Genomic DNA, 17,809 nt, shown 5'->3' with positions numbered 1-17,809 from the left:
CTTTGCATTTGGGCCATGTACATTAAAGATGGAGGATATGTTGCTACCTAATGTGAAAGAAATGTTAGCCCAGAGGTCCTCCGTGGTATCCAGCTTGTGTGATTGTCCCAGGGAAATTTCTGCAAAGAGAATAACCATTTCTGCTTTGTGACCACAGCATTGAGGCCCCAGTACAATCCCAACCCGGGACATAAAATGAGGTTTGGGTTCTTTTAGATAGGATCCATGAAGGGGAGCTATATCAGCTAAAGCTTTTTTTAGATGTTGAAGCCTGAGAAGTGTTTCTGAGAGGTTCTGAGACCCTTCACATTCCACATAGCAGATGATAAAGAAAATTACAAAAATTATCTAAGTTAGTTCTAGAAACCGGGGTGTCCCTGCCAGCCCCTGAACCTCCATATTTGGATCTAACCATAAAATATCAAATTGTTGAAATATTAGAAACAAGGACTTCCTTGGCAGCCATAGGGGCGCCCCATAATCATGCCCTGGAGTAACAGCAGGATGGTAATAGATTCAATGAGCCTCATTTATTAAAGATCTTCAAGGCTGGAGAAGATAACCTTTCATCAGTGAAGCTGGGTGATCCAGAAAACCTGGAATTGATTTCTTAAAAGTCATTGAGTATTTGCTAGCAAATATTTTGAATCCTGGACCAGATCCATTCCAGGTTTGATGGATCACCCAGCTTTATTGAGGAAAGTGTATCCTCTCCAGCCTTGGAGAGATTTAATAAATCAGGCCCAATGGATCAAAAACAGTGGCAAAGGAATGACAAACACAAAAACCAGAACATACAAACAAACTTTAAGGAGAAGAACGAACTTGTAGGTGTCTCCTTTTCCTGAAAGGTTGCATTGGCCCAAAATTGGTTGGTCACCCACAAAGACCCCTCTCGATATATAGATAACGAATAATAACCAATTACTACTCTTTATAAAGAGCATATAAAACTGAGGCCTCTATCCAAGCCTCAGCCCATCAATGGAAGTAGTGTAAGAAACTCTCGTTAAATGCTCACATAGAAGCAAATGATTGGCATTTAGGCATGGTCCCCAATAATAAAAAAAGGTTTCCTTGCTATTTTGTGCTGATTTGACTTATATGGAAGACACAGGACCGATTGGCTATTGTGTATACATCATTTTTGTGGCTTTGTGAGGATTCTCAGATTATTATTTTATATATTTTCAGCATCATATATACAATTTCATATTGGTACCATGCCACAGTCTTGTATAGATCATTCACCTTACCACCCCTGGAAAGCACTGAGCAGAATTCTCCTTGTCTCTGTTTGGCCCTATGACCACAGTCACTAAGATAATTGGATTGTTTTATTACTGTCTTACCTATATAATAATTTATGTGTGAAATGTTAAATTATTCCCTATCTCTCTTTGAACAATTTATTTAAATTATAACTTTGTGTCATATTAAATGATCTATGTTCCTACTGAGAAAGCAAACTTGCAGAACGCATAGACAAATATACTGTTACTAGAAGTGTATTCTGTTAGAACTGCTTGGACAATGCATGGTCAAGAAATTGATGCATCACATTACCGAGTTACAGGATTTGTTTTGTAGCCAAGTTATTGAAACATGGCTTGATGATTTTATGTACTCCATAATTTTTGTTGTATGTTAATAAAGGTTTGATTATATATATATATATATATATATGGTCTCCACATATTTGATGGTCTAGTGGATAAAGCTCTCTGGACACAACCAGTCCACTCTGTGAGTGGGAGGGGTTCTGGCATTATGACATCACTCTGGGGGGAAGTTTTTTCCATTTGAGTGACACACAGCTCCCCGCGCATGCACAGTCTGGAGTCCGTGCATTTAGTGGTCCACGAGCTGCAAAATGTCGGGGACCACTGACCTATCTGATCCATTGCTACCGTAGCACCAACATCTTCACCTGGTGTTCTGGGTTCCGGTCTTTGGCAATTTTGATTGGTAAGGTTAGAATAAAGTCTCATTCATTCCCAACAACTGGAATTTCACTTTTGCAATAATAATTGGCCTAATCGCAGTTTTTTTATTGAAAGGAGAACAGCATTTTAAAGCTTTTCATGGGGCTAGGGATGTACTGAACTCAATGGGTGAGGATATTTAAATTAAATGCCATTGATAGTAAGATTTTCACTAAAATTGTGGAGAGAGGTGGTCAGGATGACTTGTACAAAAGTTGCAAAAGAAAAAAAGTAAGTTTTAGTTTTTCCACTAGGAGCTTCTTCTGTGTGTGTATTCACAAAGAATATTCATTAGTTAAAAACATTGTAACACATTGAATATAAGGCACGTGACATTATTAGAATACAAAGTGTTACAATGTTATATGTAATTGGCAAATAGTAAACTGGTTTCATTGTAATAAACATCACCATCTAGTGGACAAATGAGGAATGTCAGGCAATATTTTTTTTTTTTGACCAAATTTAGAATACAGAAAAAAACAAAAACGTATTAATTTTTTTCTTATCAAACATTTTCCCATAGGCCCTTATTTAAATACATACCCACAAAAGTTCTGGCGACCATACAATGTAATTTAGTAATTGAATTTTGTAATTCAAATTTGGTGTCAAGCCACTTCATTAACATTATTCAAAACCACTGGCAAACACCACTGGGTGCCGATCGCTTGAAATTAAAGTGGACACATTTTTTTTTATTTTAAAGCTATGAAGCATAAGTAAGTATTGCATTTATGTATCTTTGTGTTAATCTAATGATGTGACAAATCTAGGCTGTATGTGTAGTAGGTCCCAATACAGTACAGAATCATGGCAATCATGGTATCAGGCTGGCAGCGTGATTTTACCTGCAGATCCAACATAAGTCCAACACAAATCTTAACCTCTGTTAAGTAGGCCGATTACAATTCTGTTGGTAAGGAGCACACTGTAGGCATTATTGGAGCTCTAAAGGAAATATTTACTAACCTTTTCTTTTGAGGGCAGAAAAGGAAACCTATATACTTCTCTCTGTACCAAGATGCTTTAAGGTTGAACTCCAGGTAGATATAAAAGGTACAAATGAATGCAGCTCTGCATTCATTGTTATATCAATAAACATATGTATTAAATACATATAACATACGTTTTTGTTAATACAAGCAGTGTAAAAACCTGGATTTGACTTGCTATCTCTGCAACCCCCTGTACAGCAGATTGTGGAGAGAGAAGCAAAAAAAAGGTGCAAAGAGAAGTGAATATCATTAGATTGTAAGCTCTTCTGAGCAGGGTCCTCCCCTTCTCCTGTGCATTACCAGAAAGTGCTAAAATATGGCAGTTGCAGCTGACCAAAACCGATGCTACCACAGGCCCAAAAAATGAATGCATCTAGAAGCTATGTAGGAGTAAGTCTGCTACATATATACCTTAAATTTGTGAAATGATACCGACAGCCCCCAATTCATCTTTCTTTAGTATGGAACAGTAAAAGTGCAGATTGGCTGCATTGAGTCAGGACTCTGAAAATTGCTGTTTCCTAATTTAATATTCTAAACTGTTGAATTATACATATTTAAAAAGGTCAATAAAAGCTACAAAGCAATATGAAAAGTGAAGTTGTAATAAATGAGACCATTGTTTTGCACACAGTATGTGGTTAGTTGATATTAGTGCTAGGCCTAAAATACTTCTTTGAAAAGCCTTTAGCACAAAAAAAAATGAGAAAACCTGTTGAGCAAATGCAAAATAAATTAATTAGGCCACATTCATTTTAGAGGTAAAGCTCCAGACAATACTTTTATTTAGTTTTAGAATAAGGTGGGTAAGGGATACAGCTCCCCTTAGATTCTTATTGCCATCTGTGTCCCCAATGGGGAAATTACCACTCACTCCCCAGAAATGTCCTGCAAAAGTAATAGTTAGGTCAAGCTCACATTTATGGCTAACAGCATTTTAACTCCCCCCCCAACATACATGAGATTCATACCAATGTACCAGTACACGTGAGCATAACGGGTGAATGCTTCACGCACTGTTGAGGTAAATGAAAAATAACAGCTCTGTTGGCAGGATTAATGGGTATTAAACTTTATCATAGGGGGATTCAGGAGAACAAAAACTGCTGTATAAATGCTGGTGACTGATTGCATCATAAATGTGATATTTTATATTTCAACTTATAATTGCTGCATGCATATTCCATATCAGTAACTTTGTATTGACGTCAAAGAATCAGAACAAAAAGCTAGGAAATTTGAATTTTAAGAAGTAGGAAAGCAATAGGAACCCTCATATTTTGGGGGAGTAAAGTGTTCTACAATTTTGAAACCTGAAATGAGTAAGTTAATAAGCTGAAACCTGTTTCCATTCCCAGGCTCTATTCTGTATTAGTTTTCAGTCTTATGATGGAAAACAGAGGTTTAGAGACCATCCTAAACTCTATTCTCCAATTCAACAAAGATCATGGGCCCAATGTTGTGTTACTGAAAATTCCAAAAGCTAAACGTTCTGCAGTAAAGACAACTCTAGAATCCTGGTGCTCATTTGGCGGCCCTGTGCCACTTTTTGTGCCAGCCCTTGGGGCCCCTGAAGGCAGCCGTCAGTGATTCCTCTGCATATTTAATTATATTTATTTCGCACTAGCCTTCTTTTTCCTGTCCTCTCCATTCTCTCACCCACATCTGATCTTTTGTGATGGATCTTGATGTGAATGTGATGTGAATTTAGGTAGGTATTTCTAAAGGAGCTGTGATACCAGTGATCTCAAGCACTCTCATGTAATGAGTCTTAATCCTATGGCAGTCTCCTGAAGAATGTCCAGATAACATGGACCCAGTCCTTTGCAGCATGTAACATTATGTCAGCAGCCACACTTGAGATCCCCCATAACAAGATAGTTGACCACCAAATCTCTGGGAGCCCTAAAATTAGTGGCATTGTATTATGGAAATACTTTGGAGGTAGTAATTTACCCATTTACATTTACCCATAGTCCACTTACAGTTATATCATGCTGCCATGAAGAGTGGATACACACACACACACACACACACACACACACACACACATACACATTGCCATACATTCTTTCCCATGTGTATGATCATTGAGGCCTCCCAAAATCACATATTACATTACAGCAGAAAGGGATGATGATTTTCTAAAATTACATTTGGGTTATAATACCAAAGTTTTCAGCAATTATCTATACTCTGCCAACATAGAGAACAGAGTAGAACTATTTCTCTAAGAGTTAATCAGATGTATCATTGTTCTAAATGATCTAAATTTTTTGGATTTTTACAAAACTACAATTATGTAACAGACAAAAATAGTGCAATGCATCTTACACAGACCAATACTGGCTATAATACAGAACATGTTCAGCAGCAAGCAAGCAATATGTAGCCAACACTGTCCCTGATGTAGTTTCATAGGGTTTAAAAAAAAAAAAGTCTCCATTGTGCCATTACAGAAAGACTGGGCTCTGTCCTGAATAATGTGGTAATTAAATATAATGTACATTGCTTTCCTGATCACCTAACAGTGTTAGCCATTAGGTGATGGCAGAATTGCAATGCCATAATTTTGTTTTAACATATCTTTGATCTCATATTTATTAATAAGCTCCTTAGAGCTATTTATAAAATTATAATCAAATAAAAAACAGTAGACTGTTCTTTAGTGCACAAAGAAACACATTCATGCTCCAGCTTGTGCATTCTATTAATACACTCATCACTGCTCAAACAACTTTTCTTCCCATGCTTTATCATACACATTGGCTGTCCTTTCCTAAACAGCAAACTGAAATTTGTGCTCAGTTAGTGCAAGCAGGAAACTAAACTGGATGGTTAATGCTTATAAAAGGCAACCTAGAATTTTTGATAACCACCCTTAGCTTTAACATAAGTATTGAGAAGACAGAACATTTTGTTCCTATTCATGTATATGCATGGATTCTTTGTAGTTCAATGGAAATGCATAGGACCAGTAGAGTTCATGAATGGGCTGAGACATGCCCTGTATTTCATGTCCTTTTGGCTGGCTTGGCTGTTAATTGTTTTTCTCTCTCAAGCTCACGCTCTCGTTGCTGTTCTTGCCTAAGATTTTCCTCCTGTTTCTTCTGCTGCAGTTTGAGTGCTCGCTTCTAAAAACAAAACAAGAAACCAATCAGTAAATGGGACATCAATATAAATGCAACAACATATTGCTATATGTCTATTCCAATCCGGCCCTATCACTGCATCCACTGCAATGCAAATAAAACATATTGCATACTGCAGTTGTTTTAGCTTAAATGAATATACAAATATATTCAGCAGCAATAGTGGAAGTCCCCTCAAAGTTGGTGTGACAGGTAGGCAGGGAGACACTTAAACATGTTATACATTATCTTAGATACTGTTAGTTTTCACTGTGGTTTTAAAAATAATTTGTTGTTTCTCTAAAATTGCAATAGATTTTTTTTTTATTTTACACAATTAGCTGATTTCTATACAAGTATAACTAACACATACTAAAAATGTAACAGGTCACCATCAAGGTCCCAGAATACTATTTCACCTGCTAGGTACACTGTGTTGATGATTTTCTTTTGTATATGTTTAAACCATCAGTTCAAAAAACTTGGCACAATAATTCCAAGCATGCTTGTTAAAGTGTATGTCAGGAAAAATAATAAACTATATAGGCAATAAATCTCTATAAGACATGCACATTTCATATGCTTTATCTAACTAGCCCCGCAGATACCTGATTATCCTGCAGGAATCTCCCAAATACTTAATTACCTGTAGTGGAATGGTTATCACTTCTGCTACTGAAATCTCAGGCTGTTTTTTCAACCCTGTCAAAGATCTACCCCATTGGACCTTTTTGTGAGGGGTGGGGGTTTTCTAAGTTGTATCTTTCAGGCTCTGCAAACCTTTAGTCTCTAATCTGCAACTTTAAGTTTATGCAGACCAGGGGTAGGCAAACTCCAGCCTAGCTAGTAGTCTGTTCTGGCCTAACGCCCCCCTGGTCGATCTGGCCTAATCCCGTCTGGCAGGTGTCGGCAACCCGCAGCTCAGGAGCCTCCTTGTTATGCCTCCCTTCCCTATTTACCGCGGCCAGCATTAACACTTCCACCACCAGGGTAAGGGGACATTCCCTCTCCTATGTATGCATTGCGGAGTAGAGAGATTTCCTTTCAGGGCGTTCCTGGTGGGGGCGGTGGGTATTTACTGGGTTTTGACTCACCATATGAAAGCGTCATAAAAACAAGTCTGAGCAATAAAACAAAGTTGTTTTAAAAGAAATAGAAAATATGCCAAAGGTCAACACCAAAATACAGTTTCTGGTACAAAAACAAAACAAAAAAGAAACCTTACTTTTAATTTGGAGGTCTTTTCGTGAAGTAACATCATTTCCTTTCGAATATTTACTAGCTTGTTATGGTAATACTTGGCTTCTGAAAACTGAAAATAAAACAGAACAATAAAGAAGCATGTCAGTAGCCAATCATCATTTTATAGATGCTTAACAGAACCCGGACAAAAAAAAAAAAAAATTGTTTCGGCTGCAAATCCTAATATCCATATAACATATTCATGGACAAAGTCTTGTAACACGATATCTATAGAGATTGTGGCAATGAGTAACGTCTGTAAAACTGAAGCTAGATAGATTGCGGTTAGTCATAAAGTAATGAAATATCAATTGACTGATAAATGATTCAAATATACAACATCATATGTTGTATGGAGCATCTCCCTGATAACAAGTTGAAATCAAGGATTAATTCCCATTCCATAATTACTGAATAATAATAATAGACAGTATTTATATAGCACTGGCATATTACGCAGTGCTGTACAAAGTCCATAGTCATGTCACCAGCTGTCCCTCAAAGGGGCTCACAATCCAATGTCCTTATCTAAGTCATATGTCATTAATGTAGTCTAAAGCCAATTTTTTGGGGGAAGCCAAATAACCTAACTGCATGTTTTTAGACTGTGGGAGGAAACTGGAGTACCTAGAGGAAACTCATGGAAACACAGGGAGAACCTGCAAACTTCATGCAGATAGTGTCCTGACCGAGATTCGAACCTGGGACCTAGCACTGCAAAGAGTGCTAACCACTGAGCCAGCGTGCTGCCTGATTACAATTTGTCTCCGCCTTTCTCCCACTTTTAAAGTAGGAATTGGTGCCCACTGACTTACATTGGTGCTATACATTTACATTTGGTGAAAATCGTCATTTGTGGCAGCTGACTGCTACTACATTACATCAAAAGTGGCTGATTGGGGGTCTCCATTTCAAACTCCATTTGTGTGGTTTATCACTCTGTTGTTGCCTATGGCTTTTACCACTATAAAAGTGGCAAAATGCCCACTGCCAATCATAAAGTGGCAAACCAACCAATGACCACTTGACAAATATGGCAACTGAAAGTAGAAGTTTTCTGAAATAGGTGACGCTTCCAGTGGATTGACACTTATGTAAATAGGGATAAACTGAAAAATAGTTTGTATAATACATAGTAACATAGTTAGTCAGTTTGAAAAAATAAATCCATCAAGTTCAATCACTAGGGAAATTTGTAAACAAAACCAAAATGTATGCTCTATAGACACAGTTGACCCACAGGAAAGCAAAAAAACCCTTATAAAACCCTGTTCAATTTGCACCAGGAGGGGAAAAAAATTCCTTCCTGATCCCATGAGGCAATCGGATGTTCCCTGGATCAACTCTCTGCTGCCTTTACATTAAAACTTTACTACACAGTTACAGTCTGTGTGTCCAGTCTTTTCTTAAATCAGTCTATAGAACTTGCTAAAACTACTTTCTAAATGAATGCTCTACATACACTCAATCATTTATTTCTCATCATCAAATACAGCTGTAATGCAAAGGTGAGGGGTTACCTTATCATCGCCAAGAGGATTACTTTCAAATTGGCGAGGTTTGTTGACTGCAAAACATCACTACTATCTGAAAATAGTAAACCCTTGTGCTCCCTGTAACAAAAATCTCCTGCTACTGGCCAAGCACTACTAGAATAGCAAGAACTGCATTTGGCTTTTGGATCAGATGTCAGAGGAAACCCCTCCTGGCATTACATAGAATTACTGGAACAAGGGAGAAGGGGTTATCTGCCAACAGAATGAGATACTTGTTCTGGTGACAGCTGTCAGAGGTAAGAGTTTCCTCTCAATTTAGGCAGAATTTTACTTTCCGTTGTGCCCCTGAGCACTGGAAGTGCGAAATATCTCGACAATTAGGAGTAAAAATCTGCAGTTACATATAAGGAGCAACTGACTTTTCCTGCGAAAGCTATAGATAAATTAGTGGTGCAGTAAAAAACACATTTCTGTCCTTGTGTTTCTATTTAATGCAGCCCCATCAGCATGAGGCTGCAGAAAAAGACTGCTTGGCTTTGTGAAATCAGCAATTTATGGAATCGGTCCGTCACACCTCCTGCCCAATCAGATGCACCCAGTGCCTAATCAGACCTCTCTGCAATATGCAACCCTCCTGCACAGGCAGTGCTAATGACAGCAGGCTTGCAGTTGTGACCATGGCATATAGAACCATTGCTGCTTTCACACAAAGCCAAGTGGACTTTATCTGTAGTGTACGAACAGGTTAGACTTTTCTAATACCGATGGGACTTCATTAAAAAGTAAAGACAAAAAATATTGTTTTTTTTTTTACTGAATCTTCAATAATCTAAAGACTTTACAAGGAAACTTCCATTTGTTTTTAAAGCCCAAATATGTGCTCAGCCATTTGCCCACCAATCACAATTTCTCCCCCGGTAAGTATGATTTTTCAGGATTTTTTCAACTTAAGGTTTGCTATTTAAAACACTGGGCCCTCTTACTCTTTGCACTAATCCTGACAGTGAGTGATCTTTTCAACGATGCAGAAAATGAAGTGAATTTACTAGCATCACTTCTGGCATCAGTGTTGAGCCCATCTGAAAGAATGGTTACCAGGCATCCTACATTCACAGTATAAGCTCAGACACTCAATGTCATTCAACTTGAAAGACTACAAATATCTTGTAACAAAAAACAAGATACAAAAGCAGCTCAGACTACAATGATATTTTAAGCTGTTGTCATTTTATCCAAACAGTTGCCTGGACCCTAAATAAAATAAAAAAGAGGCAAAAATCTTTAACTCACCAGAGCATTGATGTCAAGAACTGAATTACACTCTTTGAATTTAGAGATTTCCTGATCTAAAGTGTCTAGTAATACTACTTGATTCTGCCTAGAAGAAAACATAAAGGGAAAAAAACATGATTATAGCTCAAGTTGTAACAATATGTATATTACAATCATTTGACCACACACTGTGATCTCCATTTAGTTATATGTCTGGCAGTGTACTCATATACAATCAATGATTTTGTGTTCATTTTACTGAAGGTTTTTAAAAATAACTTCTCAGAGATCGGTTTTCACTTTATTATTTATAGTATTATGGCTAACATATTATGCATCAGTGTACATTTATTAGGGGATACAAATGACAATCCTGAACACTTGACAAGTACAAACAATGACACATAAAGAGGAGAGGTCCCTGCCCAATGCAACCTACAAGCTAAGAGGTGGAGGAGAGTAATACACAATAGGAGGAGGAAATTAAATGGTGGCTACTTGGGTGATTCAGTGTTTTGAACTAAGAATAGTACATTAAAGTACCCCCACCCCCAGAGGATGCTGGAATACTCTATACCCCCGGCACTGAATGCTGAGCTGTGCAGGATCCATCCCGCCATCATTTGTCCCTTCTGCAATAATAAACTTGACCTGATCACAGATTGCTTTTGCAGAACTATAATTCAACTTTAATATAGTTTGGTTGAAAGATTTTTAGAAATTATGTACAGTTTGTCACTAGCAAACACATATTAACTTTTTGGGAATACCTAACAAGGAATTCATTTTATAGGGAACAGAAAAATAATGGGTTAAAGGATAACTCCAGGCCAAGTAATAAATTGGTTAGGCATGCAAAGTGGCATTGAGGAATATTATGCAATGGGGACCCCTTAGGATCCAGAAAAGGAGAATGCACCAAGAACATCAATACAAGGGAATGATTGGAAACTGAATGTTCAGATCTAGATTAGTGGTTCCCTGCTCCTGTAACAGCATTGTCAATAATACTGAATGGCATATTTAGGTGAGTAAATCTTCCTAATAAAAGCTTGCAGGAAGGTTGGTGGTGGGGGCAAGGTAATAATTTCCCAAAGATATATAAATTTGTTGATAGGCATAAGTATCCATATAATTTACTGCTGTAGTTTTGCATATAATTCAGTGCTTCCCCAGGCTTTTTTAGCATCTTTTGTGCACCACCCGGCACTTTTCACTAACCACCTAGCTATTTTTGGGTAGTTACTAAGAGTTGGGTGAAAACACAGGGGCTGCCACCCGCCTAAAATTTCTTCCCACTCAGCTAAACATTCTGGGTTGAACACTGTACCGTAGTTACAGGGGAAAAATGCATAGAATCAAAAATCTAGTAGGGGGAGCAATACAAAGAACTGATCTGTGTTTTTCAAAAACTGGTGCTTTTTAAACATTCTGCAAGGAGAAGCTCAATTTGGACATTCTGATATAGCCCTTGTCTCAAGAAAGGAAAAAGATGCAATATTCTCCCATGGAGAATATTTAGGAAAAAAGCAATTTAAAAACAATTTTTGTTACCATCCCCAATACAATATATTTAACGTATGGCATATTTCCTAATAAAGGTAATAGAAGAGGTAACACTTTCAGTGAATATTTAAACCTTGGTGTGTGGTGTTGCATTAAACAATGTTTTTCATGCTTTGGATTAAGCATGTCTAATGAGAAGGCTGATAAGACTCCAAAGAAGAAAACAGACACGCAGCAATTTCTCCAATACAATGCAAGGTCATGCTGCATTAGATGTGTTGTCATAGTAGGGCCAGCCTAAAAAATAAACAGCATTGCAGCACAAAATTACACATAGGGCTCTATTTATAAAACGGGGAATCTGACATTCCCTCAAATATTCCATGGGAATCAATTATTGCCATTAAAACGCATAGACCTAGAAAATGTCAGATTGTCCTTTTTGTAAACAGAGCCCATAATGTGCTGTAACATGCATTGCAGTAGTATATGTGGCCTCTTTCAGCAATAAGGTTGCATGTGTTCTACATACGTGAGTTCCTGTAAGGCGAGCTTTGAGTTCTGAAGATTGGGTAAGTAATGAGCAATGAGCCCTTCACTGAGGTGCTCCACAGCCTTTAGGTCAACGGGAAACTGATCTTCTGGTAATCCTTCATCAATTGTGTCAGTACTTGTCCCTGAAAGATATTTAAGCGATATGAGAACTTGCAGAACATTAATCATTAGAAGGTCATACAAAACCACCCAAGGAAAATTCTAACAGTAATCAGGTTTATATTTGAACACAAACAGCACATAGACGCAAAGTGGTGGACAGAATATCTGTAAAATGGGTCAAATGTGTTTGTACACTGCACTAAATTTCATTACTCTCAACAATAAGAGGGTCATAGGAGGGCATAGCTACACAATTGCATTTTAAATTTGAAAAATTTAGTTAAAAGGTGAATACATTTATTTAGGCTTTTTCAGCACGCCTGCTTACAGAATTATTATTATTACACAGTATTTATATAGTGCTGACATATTATGCAGTGCTGTATAAAGTTAATAGTCATGTCACTAACTGTCCCTCAAAGGGGCTCACAATGTAATGCCCCCACCATAGTCATACGTCTTTTAATACAGTCTAAGGTCAATGTTGGGAGGAGGCCAATTAACCTAACTGCATGGTTTTGGAATGTGGAAGGAAACCGGAGCACCCACAGGAAACCCACACAAACACAGGGAGAACCTGCAAACTCCATGCACATAGTGTCCTGGCCGAGATTTGAACCTGGAACCCAGCACTGCAAAGGCCAGAGTGCTAGCCACTGAGTCACCTTGTTTATCTTGTTCAGTTTTAGCTTTAGCTGGGATTTAAGTTGGATTGCTTACATTTAAAAAATTTGTTCAGTGATGAAAGCAGAACTATAGTCAAAATATTTCCTACAGATTTACCACACCATTATTTCTTCAAAAACATGTTTAAAAAAAAAAAAAAAAAATACCTACAGGTATTTACAAAAATTGTATTACCATATATACTCAAATATAAACCAAAATTGCAGACTTTTGCCTAAAAAAAATGGAAAATATAAAGGACTTTATTTTGACTATGGGAACAAAATGAGGCCATCACTGCTAACATTCAAAATGGTAATCAATAGAAATTCCGAATTAATGAATGGTAATAAATGCATCTTTGAAAATGTTATTTTTTTAGGTTGTTGGCTACATGTAGAGGGCGCTGTGTTCTCATGTAACATGTTTTTTGACAGCTCAGATCTTCCAAACCAGACACAAATGCAGTTTCCGCTTCCCGGTTTTTTAAGAGGGTAAACCAAGATGTTTTTTTCCTAAAGGCATATTGAAGGCACAAAAATCTTGACTTATGTTTGAGTATATATGGTAAATCGAGGAAGCTGAGGCAGCAAGCAGTGGAAAGAAGAAGAAAAGCTTCTAATTGCAGTAGTGCAAACAAACTTAGAAGACTGCCCTGACGGATAAAATGACAGCAATAACCAAATGCTTTGTTTCTGACAAGTACAGCTCCCCCACTGAATAGGATATGACCTGATCATGCAGTATGTCTGCTCCTAGCACTAATATACTGTGTGATAGGGTAGGGCAAATTGTGTTGTTTGTGGCAATTACATCAGTAGCCCCAAACCTTTTGGAGCTCACGGAGCCGTGTGTAACTCAAAGGGTAAGAAATTTCCCCCATATTGACACCATATTGCCAGTACCTACCACGCAGGCTCAGCCCACTGCCCTAAGCCTAGGAATTGTATGGGGGACATGGTCCATGGCTGCTGTGCGCTCCCCCAAGCAGGGAATGTGTAAGACCCCATCAGGTATTTATTGCTGCATGTGACCCAATTGGGGAGATTCAGGCTCACTTTATGAAAATAAAAGAACATTTTATATTTGCACCAAACACAGTAAAGGTGATAACCCTCAACCCCCCACCCACACACTTGCAGGAGATTTTCTCTCATTTCCTGTGGTGTCTCTGGACAAAAAGACACTAACCCCTCACCACTCTACCCAAAATCCAAAACGAAGGTCTTGCTTGGTGTTTTAATTTAACACCGTTTGGTGCTGGGGTTTATTTTTGAGAATTAGAATTTAAGTCTTGGAAAAAGATTCTAAAATATAATGGTTGAAAAAGAAGAAGTGGTATTATGCGGCTCTCTGTCGGTCGATGAGTTATGTGAGAGCTATGATTACAGCACAATCCTTCAACATGCAATAACAAGTTCCTGGAAGCATCAGACACCTATATCCCCCCCCACTCTGTGCAGTGGTTTCACCCATCACCATATAGTAACATGGAGGCAGGCAGGTGGAAGTGCAGAATATGGGGGAGTACAGGAGTCAGGTATCCCAGGAATTGTCACATGTGGATTTCTGCTGGCAGTCTAATAGTTCAGGGTGACTTCTAATAATAACATTTTCCTCTGTACCACCCCATGGACTCCTATCTTTTAGTTGTACACAAGGTCTGTCTCCAATTCCTATAAAGGTATTCAATGGCATGCCTGCCCCCCTTATAACCAATCACGATTTAATTTACCTTCTACAGCATATCTGCCTCCTATACTAACCTACCTGCGGCAGCATTTTGCCCCTGGGGTAACCTGCTGTCTACTGCCTGTCCATTAGTGTTGCCTTCTTCCTCCATGAAATACAGCTTTCCTCTCCACCCGTGGGCACATTCAGCTGATTTCAGCCCGACCCAGGCATGTGATTCTCGGTTAGAACCCGGAAATAACTCGTTTACTTGTTTGGAGACATCCCTGACGTCAACGTTGATCGATAAAGCTTGATGAAAAAAAAAAGTTGTTCAATTGAGCATCCAATCAGCTTTTAGAAGTCCCACATTTGCCAATAAAGTAACAAAAAAGCGTCATGTGATAACTTGGCACGCAATCACGACAGCCACGTGATTACATGTTTGCCCTGCGCGCCCCCGTGGTGTCATGTGATAAATTGTTTTTAGTGCTGGATGCTGGAACCCGGAAGTGGCAGAGCTGAGAGACGCTCGGCTGGTCAGTGAGGAGAAGAGAGCTGAGCAGTCCGGGCTGCCATGTGGCGGCGGCCTCCAGCCTGGTGGAGCGCCCTGAGGCAGAAGTTTCACCGGGACGAGCAGCATCCTTACCTGAGCGATGATACGGGCTTCGACTATCCGGATGAAGCGGAGGCGGCGGATGGGGAGCTGCCCGCCTTCAATAAGCTGAGGGTGCTGGTGGCGGATGACATCCCGGCTATTAATGGGGGAGCTCTGGCTCTGTCCTCCGATGATGACTCCCTGCTGGAACGGGACACCTCCGCGCCTCCTCCCCGGACAGAGCCGTGTGACAGCTGCCGGCAGCAGCGGGAGAGGCAGAAGGACAGGACGGTGCAGAAGAGGCTGGGGCTGGCCGCACTGCTATATCTCCTCTTCATGGTGGCCGAGCTGCTGGGTGAGAACCAGCCTGGGGCACAGAGCTACCCCCGGGTGTATTTAGGGGCAGATATTCCTATATAGATGCAGTGCTGAGGGGTTCCAGCAGCTGCCTGCTTCCCATTCCTTTCTCTATTCACTTTATTCAATTGTCCCGATCAGCAGCGTCACTCAGAATGAATATCAGAGTGAATGTCAAACTTTAAAGAAGAACTAAACTCAAGATAGCCTAAAACAAATACACTTACCTTCAATCCCGCAGGGCAGTCTGATCCATCCCGAGTTGTCCAGCGTCGTCCCGGAGCTGGCACTCGGGGCGCTGCCATTTCTCTTCTTCCGGGTTCTTCTTCCTACGTCACCTGACCCAGGCGCGAGATCCGGTGATGTAGGTTGGAAAAAAATTGCAGATGCGTGAGATCAGCCAATTTTTCTCTTCTCATGAAAAGGCTTCTGTGCATGTCTGAGATGCTCGGGCATGCACAGGAGCACCCAAGAGCCACCCGAGATGCGTGTCGTAGGTTTCCCGGGAGGCTGTGCACTCCCATTCATTCTCAATCGTCTAAGCCAGTGGTCAGCAAACTCTGGCCTTTAGGCCAGATACGGCCTAGCGGGTAGTTTGTTCCAGCCTTATGACCCTTGGCCGATCCGACCTAGTGCCGGCCAGCAACTTGCGGCTCAGGGATTAGGCCAGAACAAACTAATGAAGCCACATGCAGCTCTTGAGCCTCCTCTTGCTATGGCGAGTTCCCTCTCCTCCGTATGCATTGTGGAAGAGACCAAGGAAGGGTTAAATATTATCAGATTATTATCAGTGTCCTATTGGGGAATCATTTTGGTGTAAGTTTGGACTTCTAAAAACGTTCTAAAATAGTATAAGAAAATAAAGGCCGCTTTGAAAATTGTCAGTCATGCGGGTGGTTATTGCAGAAAGAGACAGCCCTTTTTAGCTAAGCGTATCACCCAGCACTTTTAAGTAAGCACCTGAGCTGAATCACAATACAGGAGGTGCCTCCCCCCTACAATTTATTCCCACCGTCTTAAAAAAAAATGCCTGGGTACAACACTGGAATAGTGTGTGTGTATATATATTTATATAACAGGTAGTGTTAAGACATACGGACAACTCCTAGATACGAACTGGGCTTCCCTGCTCCCTTGTGTGCAGGACGGAGGCTTGGAGGGGGTGGTTTGTATGACTTGCTTGCAGAGAAAAACTTTTTCTAAACACGGAGGTTGTGGGTGATCTGTAGTACCTTGCAACTCTTTAATGACCAAGAAGAAGAGAAAATTGTATCTATGGAGGCATTTATATTTTAGCCAGGAAGGAATGAGAAGAGCAGGGCTGCTATTAAATGAATGGAGAAGGCGACCCAATGACATCACTGAATGTGTGAGCCAAAGGGAACATAAAAAGGGATACATGAGAGTTTAATATTTAAAAAAACTTAAAATTTAAATTATATGAACATGTTCCAGCCTTAGAGCTTTCAGGGGGGATTCATTCAGCTTTTAAATAAATTACAGCCTATAACACTGTTATTTAACTCTTTGCAGTAAGCTCATAAGTAATCTGCATTATCAAATGTGCTTTTTCTTCCATGATAAATGTATTTATTTATTTTTTTTATTGTAGAGGTCTTGTCTGCCATTATTAGTGTATTACTGGTGTACATTCTAACGGCCTTCTTGCTCTATGAAGCAGTGCAGAGGACTATTTCTATGGACTATACTATTAATGGAGATGTAATGTTAATAACAGCAGCTGTTGGTGTTGCTGTAAACCTCATGTAAGTAGCAAAAGTTATATTTCTGTGTACATCTGCCTATTTGATTATATTGAATTTGAAACAACAAATTGGCTAGCTTAGATATACCTAATCAATCTGTACTTGCTTGCCCCCTTTTTTTGTTTTTTACAGTTTCCATATGAATGTATCTGTATTAATCAGCTCCTACATTTTACACAGAGTTTAACATAGAAAAAAGTGACTTGGTGACCAATATAAAACTGCACAACTTCCATCAAACCATATGCTGTAAAACTAAGAATTTATTAACTAGTGCAGTACTTGATGGTTTCGTAGGCCCGCTGTTTGCAGTTAGTACAATGCATACATTATAGCAGATGATATATTACTATTCCCCTGCTTTCTCCATCTCCCAGCCAGCTTCAGTAAATGGTTGCTGGATAATGCCTGCACATTCATTCAATTAAAGGTGCTATCAATTCCTTCACCATTGTTTTTTATAT

General features: G+C 39.3%; 2 protein-coding genes across 2 annotated transcripts in view; one reads left to right on the top strand and one right to left on the bottom strand.

Moving 5' to 3' along the window:
• Window positions 1-3,736: 3,736 nt before the first annotated feature.
• On the bottom strand, window positions 3,737-15,009 carry BLOC1S6 (biogenesis of lysosomal organelles complex 1 subunit 6). Its single transcript, XM_072402418.1, has 5 exons — window positions 14,724-15,009; window positions 12,163-12,307; window positions 10,143-10,230; window positions 7,340-7,426; window positions 3,737-6,117 (listed from the first exon to the last, which is right to left on the bottom strand). Exons 1-5 carry the CDS (start codon window positions 14,794-14,796, stop codon window positions 5,998-6,000), a joined length of 513 nt encoding a protein of 170 aa, XP_072258519.1. The 5' UTR covers window positions 14,797-15,009; the 3' UTR covers window positions 3,737-5,997.
• Window positions 15,010-15,104: 95 nt separating this feature from the next.
• SLC30A4 (solute carrier family 30 member 4) overlaps window positions 15,105-17,809 on the top strand; it is a gene marked incomplete in the record, with an annotated part of 10,196 nt that continues 7,491 nt past the window's right edge. The window contains 2 exon segments of the mRNA XM_072399102.1: window positions 15,105-15,639; window positions 17,179-17,345. Coding sequence (XP_072255203.1) covers window positions 15,202-15,639; window positions 17,179-17,345 — 605 coding nt within the window.

The sequence above is a fragment of the Pyxicephalus adspersus genome, chromosome 2, assembly GCF_032062135.1.
Source record: "Pyxicephalus adspersus chromosome 2, UCB_Pads_2.0, whole genome shotgun sequence".
NCBI lineage: Eukaryota > Metazoa > Chordata > Amphibia > Anura > Pyxicephalidae > Pyxicephalus > Pyxicephalus adspersus.
Note: the sequence above shows the minus strand (reverse complement) of the source record. Positions and strands in the feature narration are given on the sequence as shown.